Raw genomic sequence first — 14,486 nt, forward strand, 5'->3', positions numbered from 1 at the left:
AGCAATGGCTTTTAAACTTTAGGGAACATGAGAATGATTTAGGTGTGCTTATTAAAACCACCATTTCCTGGACCCCAATCTGAAAAAAGGTTTGGGTTAAGGCAGTCTGTGTAGGGGCCAGAAAGATTCACCTGTAGTGAGTTGTCCTCAACCAGATTTTGACAAATACTGCTACAAAGAAACAGACATTAATTTTATTTGATTTTTTAAAATGAGTTTATACATATTTTTGCTTATAAGAGAACAAACTCTTAGAAGATGGTTTTCTGAATGCTTCTGAATTGCCAGTGGAGACCAAAAGATGCTATTCCTGTAATTCCTTTAAGCAACTCTATTGGTTCGGTCACTTACCCTCCTCTCACCCCTCATTTTATCTTCCTTAATTTTCTCTTTCCTTTAATTCCAACAATTCCATAACTTACATTTATTTTTCAACTTTTTTAGTGTGTGGACATTCTCTTTGTTAAGGACATCTATCTTAGTAATACTGCTTTTAAATTCAGAGAAAATTTATTTAATGAAGTCATATCTTGATAGTGTAATATTAAGAGCAAATATAGCAAAATCATGTATATGTTTATTATTTACTCAGCTATATACAGAATATGGTCACAATGCTTGGCATGTAATAAGCTCTCAATAAGTGTATTGAAAGAGAGTGTATTAAAATACTGTCATTTTGCTTCTAATGAATCACTAAAACTCCAAAAAAAATCATATGCTTTCAATGACTGAACCACTGTAGAAAGTTGTAAGGTATTACTATTGTATAGAAAACTCATTTTTTTTTTGTCATAATCATCTAGACTTTGAAATTATTTTATTAATTCTAATGCATAATGTTAATGCAAAAGCATCACGGTTTACCAGAAAGGTCATAATTAGTCTTTGTAAGTAAAGTATACAGATGATATTTATAAAATCACCTTCATATATATTGGCTCTTACACTGAAACATATAAAATGCTCAACTGAAGAAGAAAACAATGAATACTGTTCTCATAAGACAGGTAGACCCAAATACAGTTTCACAGGGCTGTCTCCCAAAGATCAATACTTGAAGAAAATTTCTGTATACTGCCATAAAATTTCAGAGACTTTTCGTGGAGGAGAAGTGTTTCTTCAAGATTACTTCCACGGATGTTCTGGGCATTAAAATGATTTAGATTACAATATCTAAAAAAGAAAGAAAGAAAGCTTTTCTTAGGACCAGATGTAGATGAATTGATAAATCATTTGCTTCCGTCCTGTGCTTGTCTACCTTTTATGATGGGCTCATAGATACTGGCACAACGCTGTCGATTATTTAAGAGCGCTGCTCACCAAAACAGTCTTTTTAAAAGGACAAAGGAGTTTTCGTGACTTAGTAAAGAGTCTCATAAGGACCTTTAGGTGGCGCTTTTTTACAACCTGCTGTGCTGTCTTCAGTGCTGATGGAGAGACGGTGATTAAGTCTGAAAGCCTATTGACTTGACAGATTGCATGGCGGTCAGGACTCGTAAGAGGTTTACTGGGGATTTGTAAATTCAGTGCTGAGACTATGTGGAAACCGCCATTGTCAAAGAAGGATTCCATGAATATATTTCTAGACTGTGCACTCTCCATCCCCAACCTCCAGAAAAGCCTGCCTTTCCAGTGTCTTCTAAGTACTAGCCCCATGTAAGGGGCTAGTACTTAGTTAGAAACATCCCATTTCACAGACTGAGAAACTGAAACTTCCAAGAGATTAAATAACTTGCTTAACGTTCATAGAAATAGTAGTTGGCAGAGTCTGGATTTGGAACCAGAACTTGATTATTCTGAATCCTGGCCTTTTTCCTCTATGGCATACTGCCTCTAAAGACAAATTACTTTCTTAAACACTTTTGGGTAAGTTCCAAGAAAATAGAAAGTTCAGATTGCTTTATTCACTGCTTTATTCCCAGTGATTGATACATAGTAGATGTTCAATAAACATTTGTCAAATGAACAAATGAATATCGGCTATAAGTTTAATTTTATCACATACACAGGAGTCTCACAAATAGATGAGGTCAGTCATCTATTTTTGATTTGTGAAGGTTTCCAAAGTTAATTTTACCTTCTTTTCCTTCTCAATACATTACTAAAAATAACTGTAACTGTAAGAGAATGAATACTGCCTGAACAATTCTGGTCATTTGTCTCTGATTTATGTCACTTTCAATAATTCTTACAGCATAGGCACAAAAGATTATTGAAATATTTGACAAAACAAGTGCAATATCAACTTTATAAGATGTGTTTTACAACATTGGAAGGATGGTGGTGTTGGTTATAAAAACAAGCACTGTCTGCCCCCTCCCCCTCAAAACACCTGAAATTTCTTTTTATTTTAGCACCCAATGTGGGATAGGATACATATTTATATGAAGCACTATAGACATATTTACCTAATACTTTTCAGCAAGGAAAATACATTTCATCTGCCTACTTTCTTCATCCCTAAACTGGAAAGCCTTGCGTATGACATGTCACCAATGCAGTATTTCAGATTTGATTGTGGAGGGGTTGTTTTTGTTTTTGTTTTTTTGATTTGGTACATGTGACAGGTAAGTCTGGCTTTATATGTAAGTATAATTCCTAGCTTTATGCAGCTGGGGATTTGAGATAATGTCCCAGGGGCCCTCACAAGATTGGTTTGGTTCTAGGACTTACCCTAATATTATGTCAGACAAATGTGAACTTGGATGTGGAGGTGTCTAGGGTGCTAAAACAGACCTCATCCTACCTGTATTTTGGTGAGGATGTTATTTGTTTCATAATTAATCCACTGTCCTCAAGATCTTGAGGACAAGAATAAGTTAGGACTGCGTTGTTTTTGAAAGATTTACCACTGTTACCTGGCTTTGAACAGATACACCTTTGGGTTTGATAAAAATGGGATTATGATTGCATATGTGCTGAGATTAAATAAAACTTGACTTATAAGTAATATGTTTCAATAATGCTGTCCCTGGGACATTGGAACTTTTGCCTGTTTCTTTGCATGCCATTTTTCTTGCTTATGTGAATAATAAGCACGCTTATGTTTTTGACAAAAATCATCAGTATAGAAAAATATCGCAATCATGCGCTCCTCACTGCAGACAATGGTCTTTCTTTCTCAGATTTCATACTGTGTCTTGCTTAACTCTTCTGACTTGGCCTGTCCAATCCCAATGGCCAATAGGTCCCCAAGGCAACATGTGCCTTGGCATTGATGTCATTGGTTCTAGCTGCTTAATCTCTGGAGGCAAATTTTCCAGGCTCTCCTTTCTTCTGTGTGACCTCCATTTTTTTCCTGTGGGGTGCTGGTCAACAGGTGGTAGCGGGTAGAGTTACTTTAACTGAAGGCAATCGTTTTCTCCCAAACCAAGTTAGGAATTGTCAGAGAGCAAGAAGAGGGCTCTTCTATGGCACTTGGAGGCAACACAGAACAGGAGTATAGAAGTGTGGGCTTCAGAGACAAATTTGGGGTTGAATCCTAGTTATGTGAACTTTGTGAATTTAATTAATTAGCTTTGCAGTTTTGTTTTCTGATTTATAAAGTAGAATTATAAGATCTATATGCCAAGAAGGTGGTGGGGAGTTAAGTGCAGTTGTTTGTGTGTGAATAGCATGCCACCCAAGACACACAGGCTACTCAACACATGGAAAATTAATTTCTTTTCTTCCTGCTTTGTTTCTTCCTCTCTCTCTCTTTATTTCTCCCTAAAAAAGTATGCAGGAGAAGAGAAAGTAGATAGGAGATGGAGATTTGGTAAGAATCAGATTTATTTCTGAATGAACTTTACCTTTTTACTTTGTTCCTTCTCATCTTTGGTTCTTCCAATCTCTGGTGTGTTGTATGTTTTTATTCTTACCTCGTCCTCTGCACCCCACACCACTATTACTCACTTCTTTACTGGAACTGACTTGTTCCACAATCGCAGAGAAAGAATCACACGTGAATATTTTCATTTGGGCCCTAGATGTTGGTTCCATGTAGACTAGGAATTTGCCAGTTCAACTCTAGTGCCTGAAACAATGCTTAGCCTGCTGGTTGAGTGGGTATGTTAATGAGTCAATCCCTGGGCTAATGGATTCTGGGTCCAGTGCTAGTTCTACCTGAACTCTGTCCATGACCGTGGTCATCTTGGCCACACCTCTGCATAAGTCTAGGAGAAGAATAAAAAGGAGGAAAAAGAGAGCATACGGCTAGGTATGAGACCATTGTAATTATAATTGCTAACACTTTGGAGCATTTACTCATCCTCACAGAAACCTTATGACACAGTTACTATTCTTATCATTTCTGTTTTTAAAATGAAGTAACCGAGGTTTAGCAAGGTTAAACAGCTTGCTGAAGTTGTATAGTAGATAAATTGTGGAACTGGACTCAAGTAATTAAACTAAATTACTTCAAGGATCAAACCTTACCATAGAATACACAGTAAAAATTGAGAGACAGTGCAGATGTTTGAGAATTACTGGATAAGCAACAGTTATGGGTCTAGAGGCAGTGGATGGAGGGGAAGGAGGCCGTTCCTCCAGCTTCCATTTTCATTGTGAAATCTATTTTACTACAATGCTAAGAACATTCCTGTTGGATCTTTCTGTAAAACTTTCTTGATTCTCTAAGATGATTGTCTATATAAGAATGAGATCAGCATTTAGGAAAAGTATGCACTGTGAAAGGATCAGTTTGATAATTTATATACTTTAGAGTGTAAGAAATATAAAAATTGGCCGGGCGCGGTGGCTCACGCCTGTAATCCCAGCACTTTGGGAGGCCGAGGCGGGTGGATCACGAGGTCAAGAGATCGAGACCATCCTGGTCAACATGGTGAAACCCCGTCTCTACTAAAAATACAAAAAATTAGCTGGGCATGGTGGCGCGTGCCTGTAATCCCAGCTACTCAGGAGGCTGAGGCAGGAGAATTGCCTGAACCCAGGAGGAGGAGGTTGCGGTGAGCCGAGATCGCGCCATTGCACTCCAGCCTGGGTAACAAGAGCGACACTCCGTCTCAAAAAAAAAAAAAAAAAAAAAAAAAAAAAAAAAAAAAAAAGAAATATAAAAATTCAGGAAGCCATTAAGGTTTTTAATTTTGTCATCAATTCTGCCTTGCATGAGGTTTGATCCTCTCTTATACTGGACTATAAGCCAATCAGAGCAGAGCATTGATGGAATTAAACCTTTATTGACTTACTGACTTTGCATCTTTCTAGTTTATGACACTACCTATCACATGGCTGATGTTCAAAAAGAGATTTGTTAGGTTAATAAAATAATGATCTAGGCAAGGATGAAGTGACAATGGATGAGATAATATATGACTACATGACTAAAGAGATAAATGGATGGAAGGAAATGAGGAAAATGAAAATCTGTTTAGTTCCTGCTTTGTGACAGACATTGTGCTTAGCCCTTTATCAATATTCGTCCCCCTAAAACCCACAAGAGGTTTTTTATTTTACAGGTGTAAAAACAGAGGCCCAGAGATGTTAGAGAATTTTCTCAAAAGTACACAGCTGTACAACAATATGTCAAGGGGTGAAGGAGAGAGAGAGAGAGAGAGAGATGGTCTGGCAATGGATTGATGGATGGTAGATGGTACATATTAAGCCACCCTCAGGTGGTCTCAGGTGACAAGCTAGGGGATTTTATACAGTTTTTTTTTTTAATTGACCTTGAAATGGTCACTGCTGATTTAAAGGCCTGAATAGGATCCAAATCTCAAGCATCATTAGATTTCTAGCTATTTGTTTAATGATACTTGCTTTTAATGATAATGATTTACTCATTCTTATTATCAATATGGTTATTTCTAATTCTAAAGTGATGCTACATAGTGGAGAGAAAACTCTTGTGTTAGAACATGTTTTAGAATTTGTAAAGCACTCTTTTATTATGAGGATTGATGGAAAAAGTGAAGTCTAAATTGAAATTTCTTTCTCTGAATAATCTGTTGAATTTCTCTAATATGCTAATTTGTCCAGTCATGGCATACAGAATTCCCGCTGGTTCAGTGATGGTTCCCAGACCAATATTTCATGGACTCAGAAATTTTTCATCTTACCACACACTTACTTACCTTTGTGAAACACTCCAGAATCCCAGGATGTTCAACAATGTTAATAATGCCAGGAAGAAGAAGAAGCTTTCTAAATTGCCTTTGTTTAATGTGTTTGGAAACCAATTGCCTGTTTGGAACAAATGTAATTGTTATTCAGCTGCAGAGTTGTAAGTTTCTGTGAATATTTTATCATTCCACAATTCATAGAGCTTTATTCGCTTCAGTAATATCCACAAAGCAAAAAAGCTCATTTGAAACTTATCAAAATTTATTTAATTCTGTAATTAACAGAATGATAAGCAAAGCACCCCAAATATTTTGAAGGTCACAAACACCCTTAATTTGCATCATGCAATATAGGTGTCAAAAGAACTGGGTTGTAAAGGTAATCCTGACTATTTTATTAATTTGCAGGAGCCATGGGTGCATCTTATTTATCCTTATATTTCTAGTATTTAGAACAGTGCCTGGCATGTAGGGATTATTTGGCAAATATATAGTGAATGAATGAAAAATATTTTCTGTGACCAAATAGTCTGTTTCATATGCTAATTGTAAGGATAGTGAGATAATGTATGTAGGTGATAGATGTTAAATTATTTTCACAACTTAGATAAATCCAGGGCTACCTTATGGTAATATCACATAACCCTGTTGATCAAATTACTTGCAATCTCTGGTTAACATGGAGATTTTCTTTTGACCTAATAAGTAAATTCTTCAATTTGATACTACCAAATAAAGTATCTGTACTTCATTATGATGTCATACTGGCTATATATGAAACTATTCAGGATTCAAGGTAATTGCTTTAATTTGCTTCTAAGTTTTGACTTTTGCTTTGGATCTGTGCTATAACCCTATCTATCTCTATCTCTATCTCTCTGTCTCTATCCACACACATTTTTTATTTCTTCAGTGAATTTTGGGGTATCATTTAATATATAAAATACAATGCATTATATTATACCTATTATATATGCCATACTTACTTATAGGCAATACTTTAAAAACAGCAAGGAGATCTAGTATTACCAAATGTATTACAGATACATAGCACTACAGAATGCTTAAAAGAGAAAAATCTAACTTAACAGAGAGAATTTGTCTGTAACTCTGAATGAGTTGAATTTTTTAAATGTTATGCATTATGAGAACAGGAAATGATCATCTTTGAATATGCAAATGCCAAGGATTCATCATGTCTTTGCCTTTTTATAGGAACAACTCCTACAAGGGGAGGTGAAGAGGGTGTGGGACCAGAGCAATCAGTCTATGAACCAATAGGACTGGGCTTCAGTACCATCTTTGGCACATGGATTGTAGGGTTGTTTCCTGCAGTAGAAAGTGGTTCTTGGCGTCTCCCTTGACAACGCACACTCTTAAATGGGATTTAACTTAAGTGTTCTGATCACAGTCAGCAAGTGCATAAGTATGGCAATTCTGATTAATTGTGCCACTTCCCATTTAAAGCTGTTTGTCTCTTGTTTTTTACCTTCTCAATAACTGTTACTATGGATCAACAATGAAAATTAGCTGTCTATTATATTCTTGGACCTATATGTGAAAGCTAGCCTAAGTAAATTATAGCACAAATAGATAAAATAGTAAAGCGGAACTTAGAAAATAGGTATTTTGTCAGCAGAACTGTGTTGTAAAGGTAATCTTGATTATGCTATTAATTTGCAGAAGCTGTGTGCATCTTATTTATTCTTATATTTTTAGTATTTAGAACAGTGCCTGACAAACAGGGATTATTTGGCAAAATAATACCAATTATGATAGGTATCATAATACCTATCAAAATAAATATTGCCATACCTATTTTGTAAGTTCCACTTTACTATTTTATTTGGGTCCTATTATAATGAAAATATATGGTTTTATTGCTATAGTGACATGGTGCCTTTATCTGATGTTTAGATGAGTAAATGAAGGTCACTGACTATTTTTCTATAAGTCTGTCTATTGGATATTGTGTAGCCTTTTTGATGTGTATGTGTGTGCTTTTGTGTGTATGCATGTGTGTGTGTGTGTGCGTGTGTGTGTGTGTGCATGTGTGTGTGTGCACACAGGAACTAAACATCTGATTGTACTTGAATGGGGAGACTTGAATTGGAGGTCAAGATACGATGAGCTAACATCCTACTTATTTTCAGGAAGAACTAAACCATCCTTCTAAGCCTATTCGAACGGTGCCATTTTTCCCCTCTTGAATTAATATCCCAATCGTATTTCTGTCCTTTCCATTTCACATCAGCACTTTGCATGTCATGCGATTATACCTTTTTATCACCGTGTTTCTCTGGCTAGAGTAAGAGGAGTTTGCACAGAGTATGTGAAGCCTCAGAATTAACATGACATTAATTCTTCCTGGAGCATGAATTCTGGTCCATAAGAAGTAATTGAAAAGACTGTATTATAACATAGTCAGATGAAGAAGAAGAATACAAATTTTCTAAGATCTTTAAAGGTAAAACATAATATTTTTAAGAAATTGTGTCATTATGGCAAATACCAGCCTTTTAGGCGGTCCCACTAGATCTCCCTGGGGACACCAGAGCACTGTCGTCACGGGGGATGCTGTGGAAAAGAGAAGTGAGAAGTACTGTGACTTGGTATTTGGGGGTTTGGTGTGGCAGGTGAGAAGGACATTTGTACTAGAAAAGTTAGAGAAAGGTAATATAAATCTTTGGATGTGGACAAAACATTTTGTGAGTGGGATAATCTAACAAAAAAAATAAGACTACTATATTATGTATTCAAACTTTCTGCAGTGCTCCTTTAGTCATCCTTAAACATCATTTTTAGCATGTGACTTTCTTTCTAATGCTCATCTTCATTCTAGTCCCATAGTTTTGCCATATTTAGGTATCATTTAACATTCTCGGTATAGCTAATTTACATGGTAAAGAGAAGCGTCGCCTGAATTGATAGCATGGGACAAACACTTGTATCAAGTCAGACAGAAAGGTTCCTCAGGATACTTAAAATTTACTTTATTTATATGGAGATTATCTATCTATGTGAAGAGATAGAATTAGGTATAAAAAGATACAGAAAGAGCATGGGCTTTTGAGTCAGGCAGACTTTTAAAGTTAATTCTTGCCTTAACAGTGTAGTCCTTGGGCAGATCACTGGACCACTTAAGTCTCAGTTTCTATGAGATGATGACAACAGACTCTCCCTCACTGGGTTGTCATGAGAAGTCAAAGAGATAATGGCTGCCAAGGGCCGGACACAGAGGAGGCAGTCCACAAACCTTAGATTATCTTAGATTATCGCCTCCTCCTGCCCGCTTTCCAGGTAAGCTCACACACCATCATGTAGCCTGAGCTTGATCTTGGGCCTGTTTCCTGTCAGATATTTCTTCATGCTCTGTGTGCCTTTTTTTTTTTTTCTTTTTTTATCATTATCCCAGGACTGGTTGTAAAATGTTCCATTTAACATTGTCAGTTGACTCAGCTCTTAGGTACTATAACTTTATTTTAGTAGCTTATAAACTTTTATTGTCGTAATTCACATTTGTGCCATTTTTCATCTGACATTTCCAGTAGCTGATTGAAATCAGGAGCATCCTTGTAAAGGAGACAAAGTGAAGACTTGAGGTCTAGAATGAGACTAACTAAACTTCTCCAGATCGCAGGTTAGCTGAACAGGAGCATGAGAAACAACGTGCCACATAGGGTCTGATGGGCCATTCATTCCAGGCCATTTCTAATGCCCACAGCAAATCCTAGTTACTACTTTCATAATATAACCAGCTAGTTAGTGATAGTGTTTGACTGTTGAAGTAACAGAGGACTCAAAATATTTAACATTGTTTAGAATTCCCCCAAATATCTCTTGCTTATCTAGATGTATTCGTTCATTTGAAAATCATTTTTTAGAATTTTTTTTGTGTACCAGGAAATGTGCATTCCGTGTTGCTTAAGAAAAGGAAATCATAAATTAGTAGGGGACAGGCAAAGCATAATTATTCTGGAGAATAGGCCTTGTAAGACACTAAATAAAATGTTTCTATTTATCTGAAATTATCACCATCAGTTTAGAGACAAAGGATTGTAAAACCATCTAGACTCATTCTTTATTTTATATATTAAAGAATGAAGGAACAGAGAGGTCAAGCGAAGCATCACTCAGCGGAACCCTCATCTTCCTGCGGTTGTATCAAATGCACTACTGTAGTCCACTTCTTGGTGTTTAATGCAACTACTACTTTTATGGCTTTCTTTAACATCTTCTCAAAATGTCTGGATGTCAGTCTTTGAAACCACTTACCCCAAATTCTTTCTAAAATACCTAAGGACAACATTTCTACTCCGGTCCTGAGACTGGCATTCAACCTACTGTGAGATTCTTTGAGCAATTTACACTGAATTTAAGGCTTTTGAAACTGGATTGAGAAACATCTATGGTGACACACACATACTATAACACTATCAACTACACAAGTTTGCTAATATGAAAGAGAAATATAGTTTATTTTTCCTCTATCTAGTGCCCTACATTATAAGGCTCAAAATTTCATTTGCTGCCTTGATGCCTTTGAACCTCACAGACCCCAAAGGTTTAACCACATGTTTTCCTGCTTTCATTAGATATGCTCCTCACCCAGAGGGAAGACCTCCCTACCTGACTAGTTCCCTTATTAGCCAGACTATCTGCACTCTACACAAGTCTCAACCTAACAGGTTTCACTTCCCCTGCTAGCTCCCGACGTTATTCAAACCAACCAATCACATCCAGTCTACAGGAACCAGGCTGTCATCACAACACTTTGTTACTACAAAGCCTGCCCCCTACAGACCCTGCCTGTTCACTGCATGCCTGAGCACAACCCCATGTGACCCTGTACATATCAGGGTATTTTCCTTTCCCAGGCTGTGAGTGCGCGTGACTAATAAACTGCTGTCAGTCTCATATGTCTGGTGTTAGATGCCTGTTTCCCATAATCTCATACTATTTAGAGTAAGAGGTAACCCCCGGTCACCAATGTGGTGAATAGGAGATGATCAAAACATGCCCTCACCACAGAAATCAAGGTCAGTTCTAGATGAAATATTAATAGCTTTTGCTTTAATGCATAATTACTGTTTATTTTCCTTTTGGAGGGAGGAGAAAAGAGAAAGGAACCCTTACATCCCTCCGTACCACTACTCAGAACCAAGTTCCTCTGCTTCTAAACTACATCAGGGAGTGCAACTCCCATAGAATCACAGGACAAGAAGTAATGGAAACAGATATTTAAGGTAATAGATATCCAAATTGCCTTGATTTGATTATATCAATTCATCAAATGATCACGTGTCCTGAAAACAAGTACATCTAATATGTATCAATAAAAAATTTCAAAAAATGATAAACAAATAGAAGTAATGGGAACAAGACATACTCAGGTTGTACAGCATCCAATACTTCTTAGACCTTAGCAAAAATATCCCATTAGTAAACACTGCCTCTCAGCAAATCTCTTCTTTTGAGGATGAGTAAACAGAGAAAGGGCCAATATGGGTAAGGAAAACTGACTACAATACATATTATAACTGTTGCTTACAGGAAACACCCTGAATGCAGAATCACAAAGCTTAATAATAACAGTAATATTATAAATGAGAAACTCATAAGACAAAGACAAAAAATAATGGAAAATACTAATTTCAGGAAAAGTTGAATTAAAAAAAAATCTTAAAGGGACACTGAGTTTTTTTGTATCGATAAAAAACACAATCCAAACTAAAGATATGCCAGTGAATTTCCTGTAAGTAATGAAATCATGACAAAATCGGTTGTCTTTTGGAAGTAACAGTATATAAGTAATTAGTATCAATGACTATACTGGTGATTTTTTTTTAAATCAAATTGGCAAAGAAGGGATGTAGAGAATTAAATTAATGTGATTCACAAGTGTTTAATAAACATTACAATATTGTTTAGTATAAAGAAATAATACTTCACCCTCTTACAGAAGTTTCAGTAACATTAATAAGAAAGCAAACCTTCAAGAAATTGAAGATATGCCTCTTTTTTTAATTTTTATTTTTGTTTGAGACAGAGTTTCACTCTTGTTACCCAGGCTGGAGTGCAATGGAGCGATCTTGGCTCACCGCAACCTCCGCCTCCTGGGTTTAAGCAATTCTCCTACCTCAGCCTCCGAGTAGCTGAGACTACAGGTGTGCGCCACCATTCCCAGCTAATTTTTGTATTTTCAGTAGAGACGGGGTTTCACCATGTTGACCAGGATGGTCTCGATCTCTCGATCTCATGATCCACCCACCTCGGCCTCTCAAAGTGCTGGGATTATAGGCGTGAGCCACCACGCCCGGCCCGATATGCCTCTTAAATAACTAACTGGTCCAAAAAGAAACCCCCAATCTCAAACTATTTAGAAAAATGAAGAATGAGGAAATTGCATTTACACATTTAAAGATATAGATATAAACTCTAACCAGAGGCACATTTAAAGACACATAGGTTTTCATTTTTAAAGTAAGAATTAAAATAAATAAAACAAACATTCAAGACAAAAAAATTAGAAAATACATAAAATGAATCTAAGGAAAGTAGGAGTAAGGAAATAAAGATGAGGACAGGAAATAAATATATTAAACTTTTTTAGATGTAATAGTTCTGAGATGATTCATTGGAGAAAATATAACAAAATAAACTGGCAAATCCAATCAGAATATGTAACAACAGATGCAGAGGAGATAGCAATTTTTAATTATGAGTATGCAATTTTAGAGTCAAAACTCTTAAGGAAATGGGATGAGAATTTAGGTAAGCATTAATTGCCAAAGTTGAACTAAGAATAAATGGAAACACTTAATGACCAATAATAGTAGGAAAAAGTTACAAAGAATGTTTTTTTAAAAAGAGACATTAAGATAACCACCAAAATTCCAATGACACTTTTCACAGAAATAGAAAAACAATCCTAAAATTTATATGGAACCACTAAACATCCCAAATAGCAAAGTAATCTTGAGCAAAAAACAAAGACGAAGGCATCACACTACCTGACTTCAAAAGGTACTACAAAGCTTTAGTATCAAAACAGCATGGCATAAAAACAGACACATAGATCAATGGACCCTAATAGAGTTCTGAAATAAATCTGTGCATTTACAGATAATTGATTTTTGACAAAGGTGCCAAGAACAAACTGATATGGTTAGGCTTTGTGTCCCCACCCAAATCTCATCTTGAATTGTAATCCCCCTAATCCTCATGTGTCAAGGGAGAGGGCAGGTGGAGGGAATTGAATCATGGGGGTAGTTTCCCCTATACTATTCTCATTATAGTGAGTGAGTTCTCAGGAGATCTGACAGTTTTATAAGGAACTCTTCCTCCTTCACTCAGTATTCTTCTTCCTGCCGCCTTTGAAGAAGGTGCCTTGCTTCCCCTTTGCCTTCCACCATAATTATAAGTTTCCTGGGGCCTCCCCAGCCATACTGAACTGTGAGTCAATTAAACCTCTTTCCTTTATAAATTACCCAGTACTGGACAGTTCTTTATAGCAGTATGAAAACGGACTAATCCACAAACAAAGGGGAAAATACAGTCTTTTCAATAAATGGTGCTGGGAAAACTGTGTATCTAAATGCAGAAGAATGAACTTGGACACTTATCTCATACCAGATACAAAAAGCAATCAACTCAAAATAGATTAAAGGCCTCAATGTAAGGCATGAAACTGTAAAACTACTAGAGCAGGGGAAAAGCTTCGTGATATTGGTCTAGGTAATGATTTATTCACTATGACAACAGAAGCATTGACAATAAAAGGAAAAATAGACAAATGAGAATGTGTCAGACTAAAATATTTCTGCGCAGCAAAGGAAATAACAGAGTGAAAAGGTATCTCACAGATTGGGAAAAATATTTGCAAATTATATATCGGGTAAGGGGCTAATATCCAAAACATATAAAGAATTCCAACTACTCTGTAAGAAAAAAAACCCTAATTAGCTAATTAAAAATGGGCAAATGACCTGAATAGACATTTTTTAGAAGAAGACATACAAATGGCCAAGAGGTATATAAAAAACTGTTCAATATCACTGATCCTCAGGGAAATGCAAATTAAAACCACAATGAGGTATCACCTCACACCAGTTAGAATGTTATAAAAAAAATGAAAGATCAATGTTGATGAGGATGTGGAGAAAAGGAAACCTTAGTACACTATTGGTGAGAATGACAATTAGTACAGCTATGATGGAAAGCAGTATGGCGGTACCTCGATAAACTAAAAATAGCCTTATCATAGCATTACCATGTGATCCAGCAATGCTACTACTGGACATATATGCAAAGAAGTTGAAATCAGTTTGGGCTCTCAGTTTGTTGCAGTATTGTTCATGATGGCTAAGATATGGACACAGCTGAAGTGCCCATCAATGGATTAATGCATTTTAACAAGTGGTA

General features: G+C 36.3%; 2 protein-coding genes and 1 long non-coding RNA gene across 4 annotated transcripts in view; 2 read left to right on the forward strand and 1 right to left on the reverse strand.

The window, feature by feature from the left end:
* Positions 1 to 14,486, forward strand: part of DERA (deoxyribose-phosphate aldolase) — a 464,384-nt gene that overhangs the window by 284,415 nt on the left and 165,483 nt on the right. The gene's annotated exons all lie outside the window — the stretch shown is intronic.
* Positions 1 to 14,486, forward strand: part of LOC105713831 (uncharacterized) — an 82,157-nt gene that overhangs the window by 18,393 nt on the left and 49,278 nt on the right. The gene's annotated exons all lie outside the window — the stretch shown is intronic.
* Positions 173 to 14,486, reverse strand: part of SLC15A5 (solute carrier family 15 member 5) — an 89,590-nt gene continuing 75,276 nt past the window's right edge. Inside the window, exons 8-9 of the mRNA XM_012447612.2 lie at positions 6,075 to 6,183; positions 173 to 1,176 (exon numbers count right to left, since the gene is read on the reverse strand). Of these exons, the coding sequence (XP_012303035.2) occupies positions 1,029 to 1,176; positions 6,075 to 6,183 (257 nt within the window). The 3' untranslated portion in view covers positions 173 to 1,028. The remainder of the gene's footprint in view (positions 1,177 to 6,074; positions 6,184 to 14,486) is intronic.

Source organism: Aotus nancymaae, unplaced genomic scaffold (genome assembly GCF_030222135.1).
Source record: "Aotus nancymaae isolate 86718 unplaced genomic scaffold, 86718_ANA_hifiasm-v0.15.2.pri h1tg000016l, whole genome shotgun sequence".
Lineage (NCBI taxonomy): Eukaryota > Metazoa > Chordata > Mammalia > Primates > Aotidae > Aotus > Aotus nancymaae.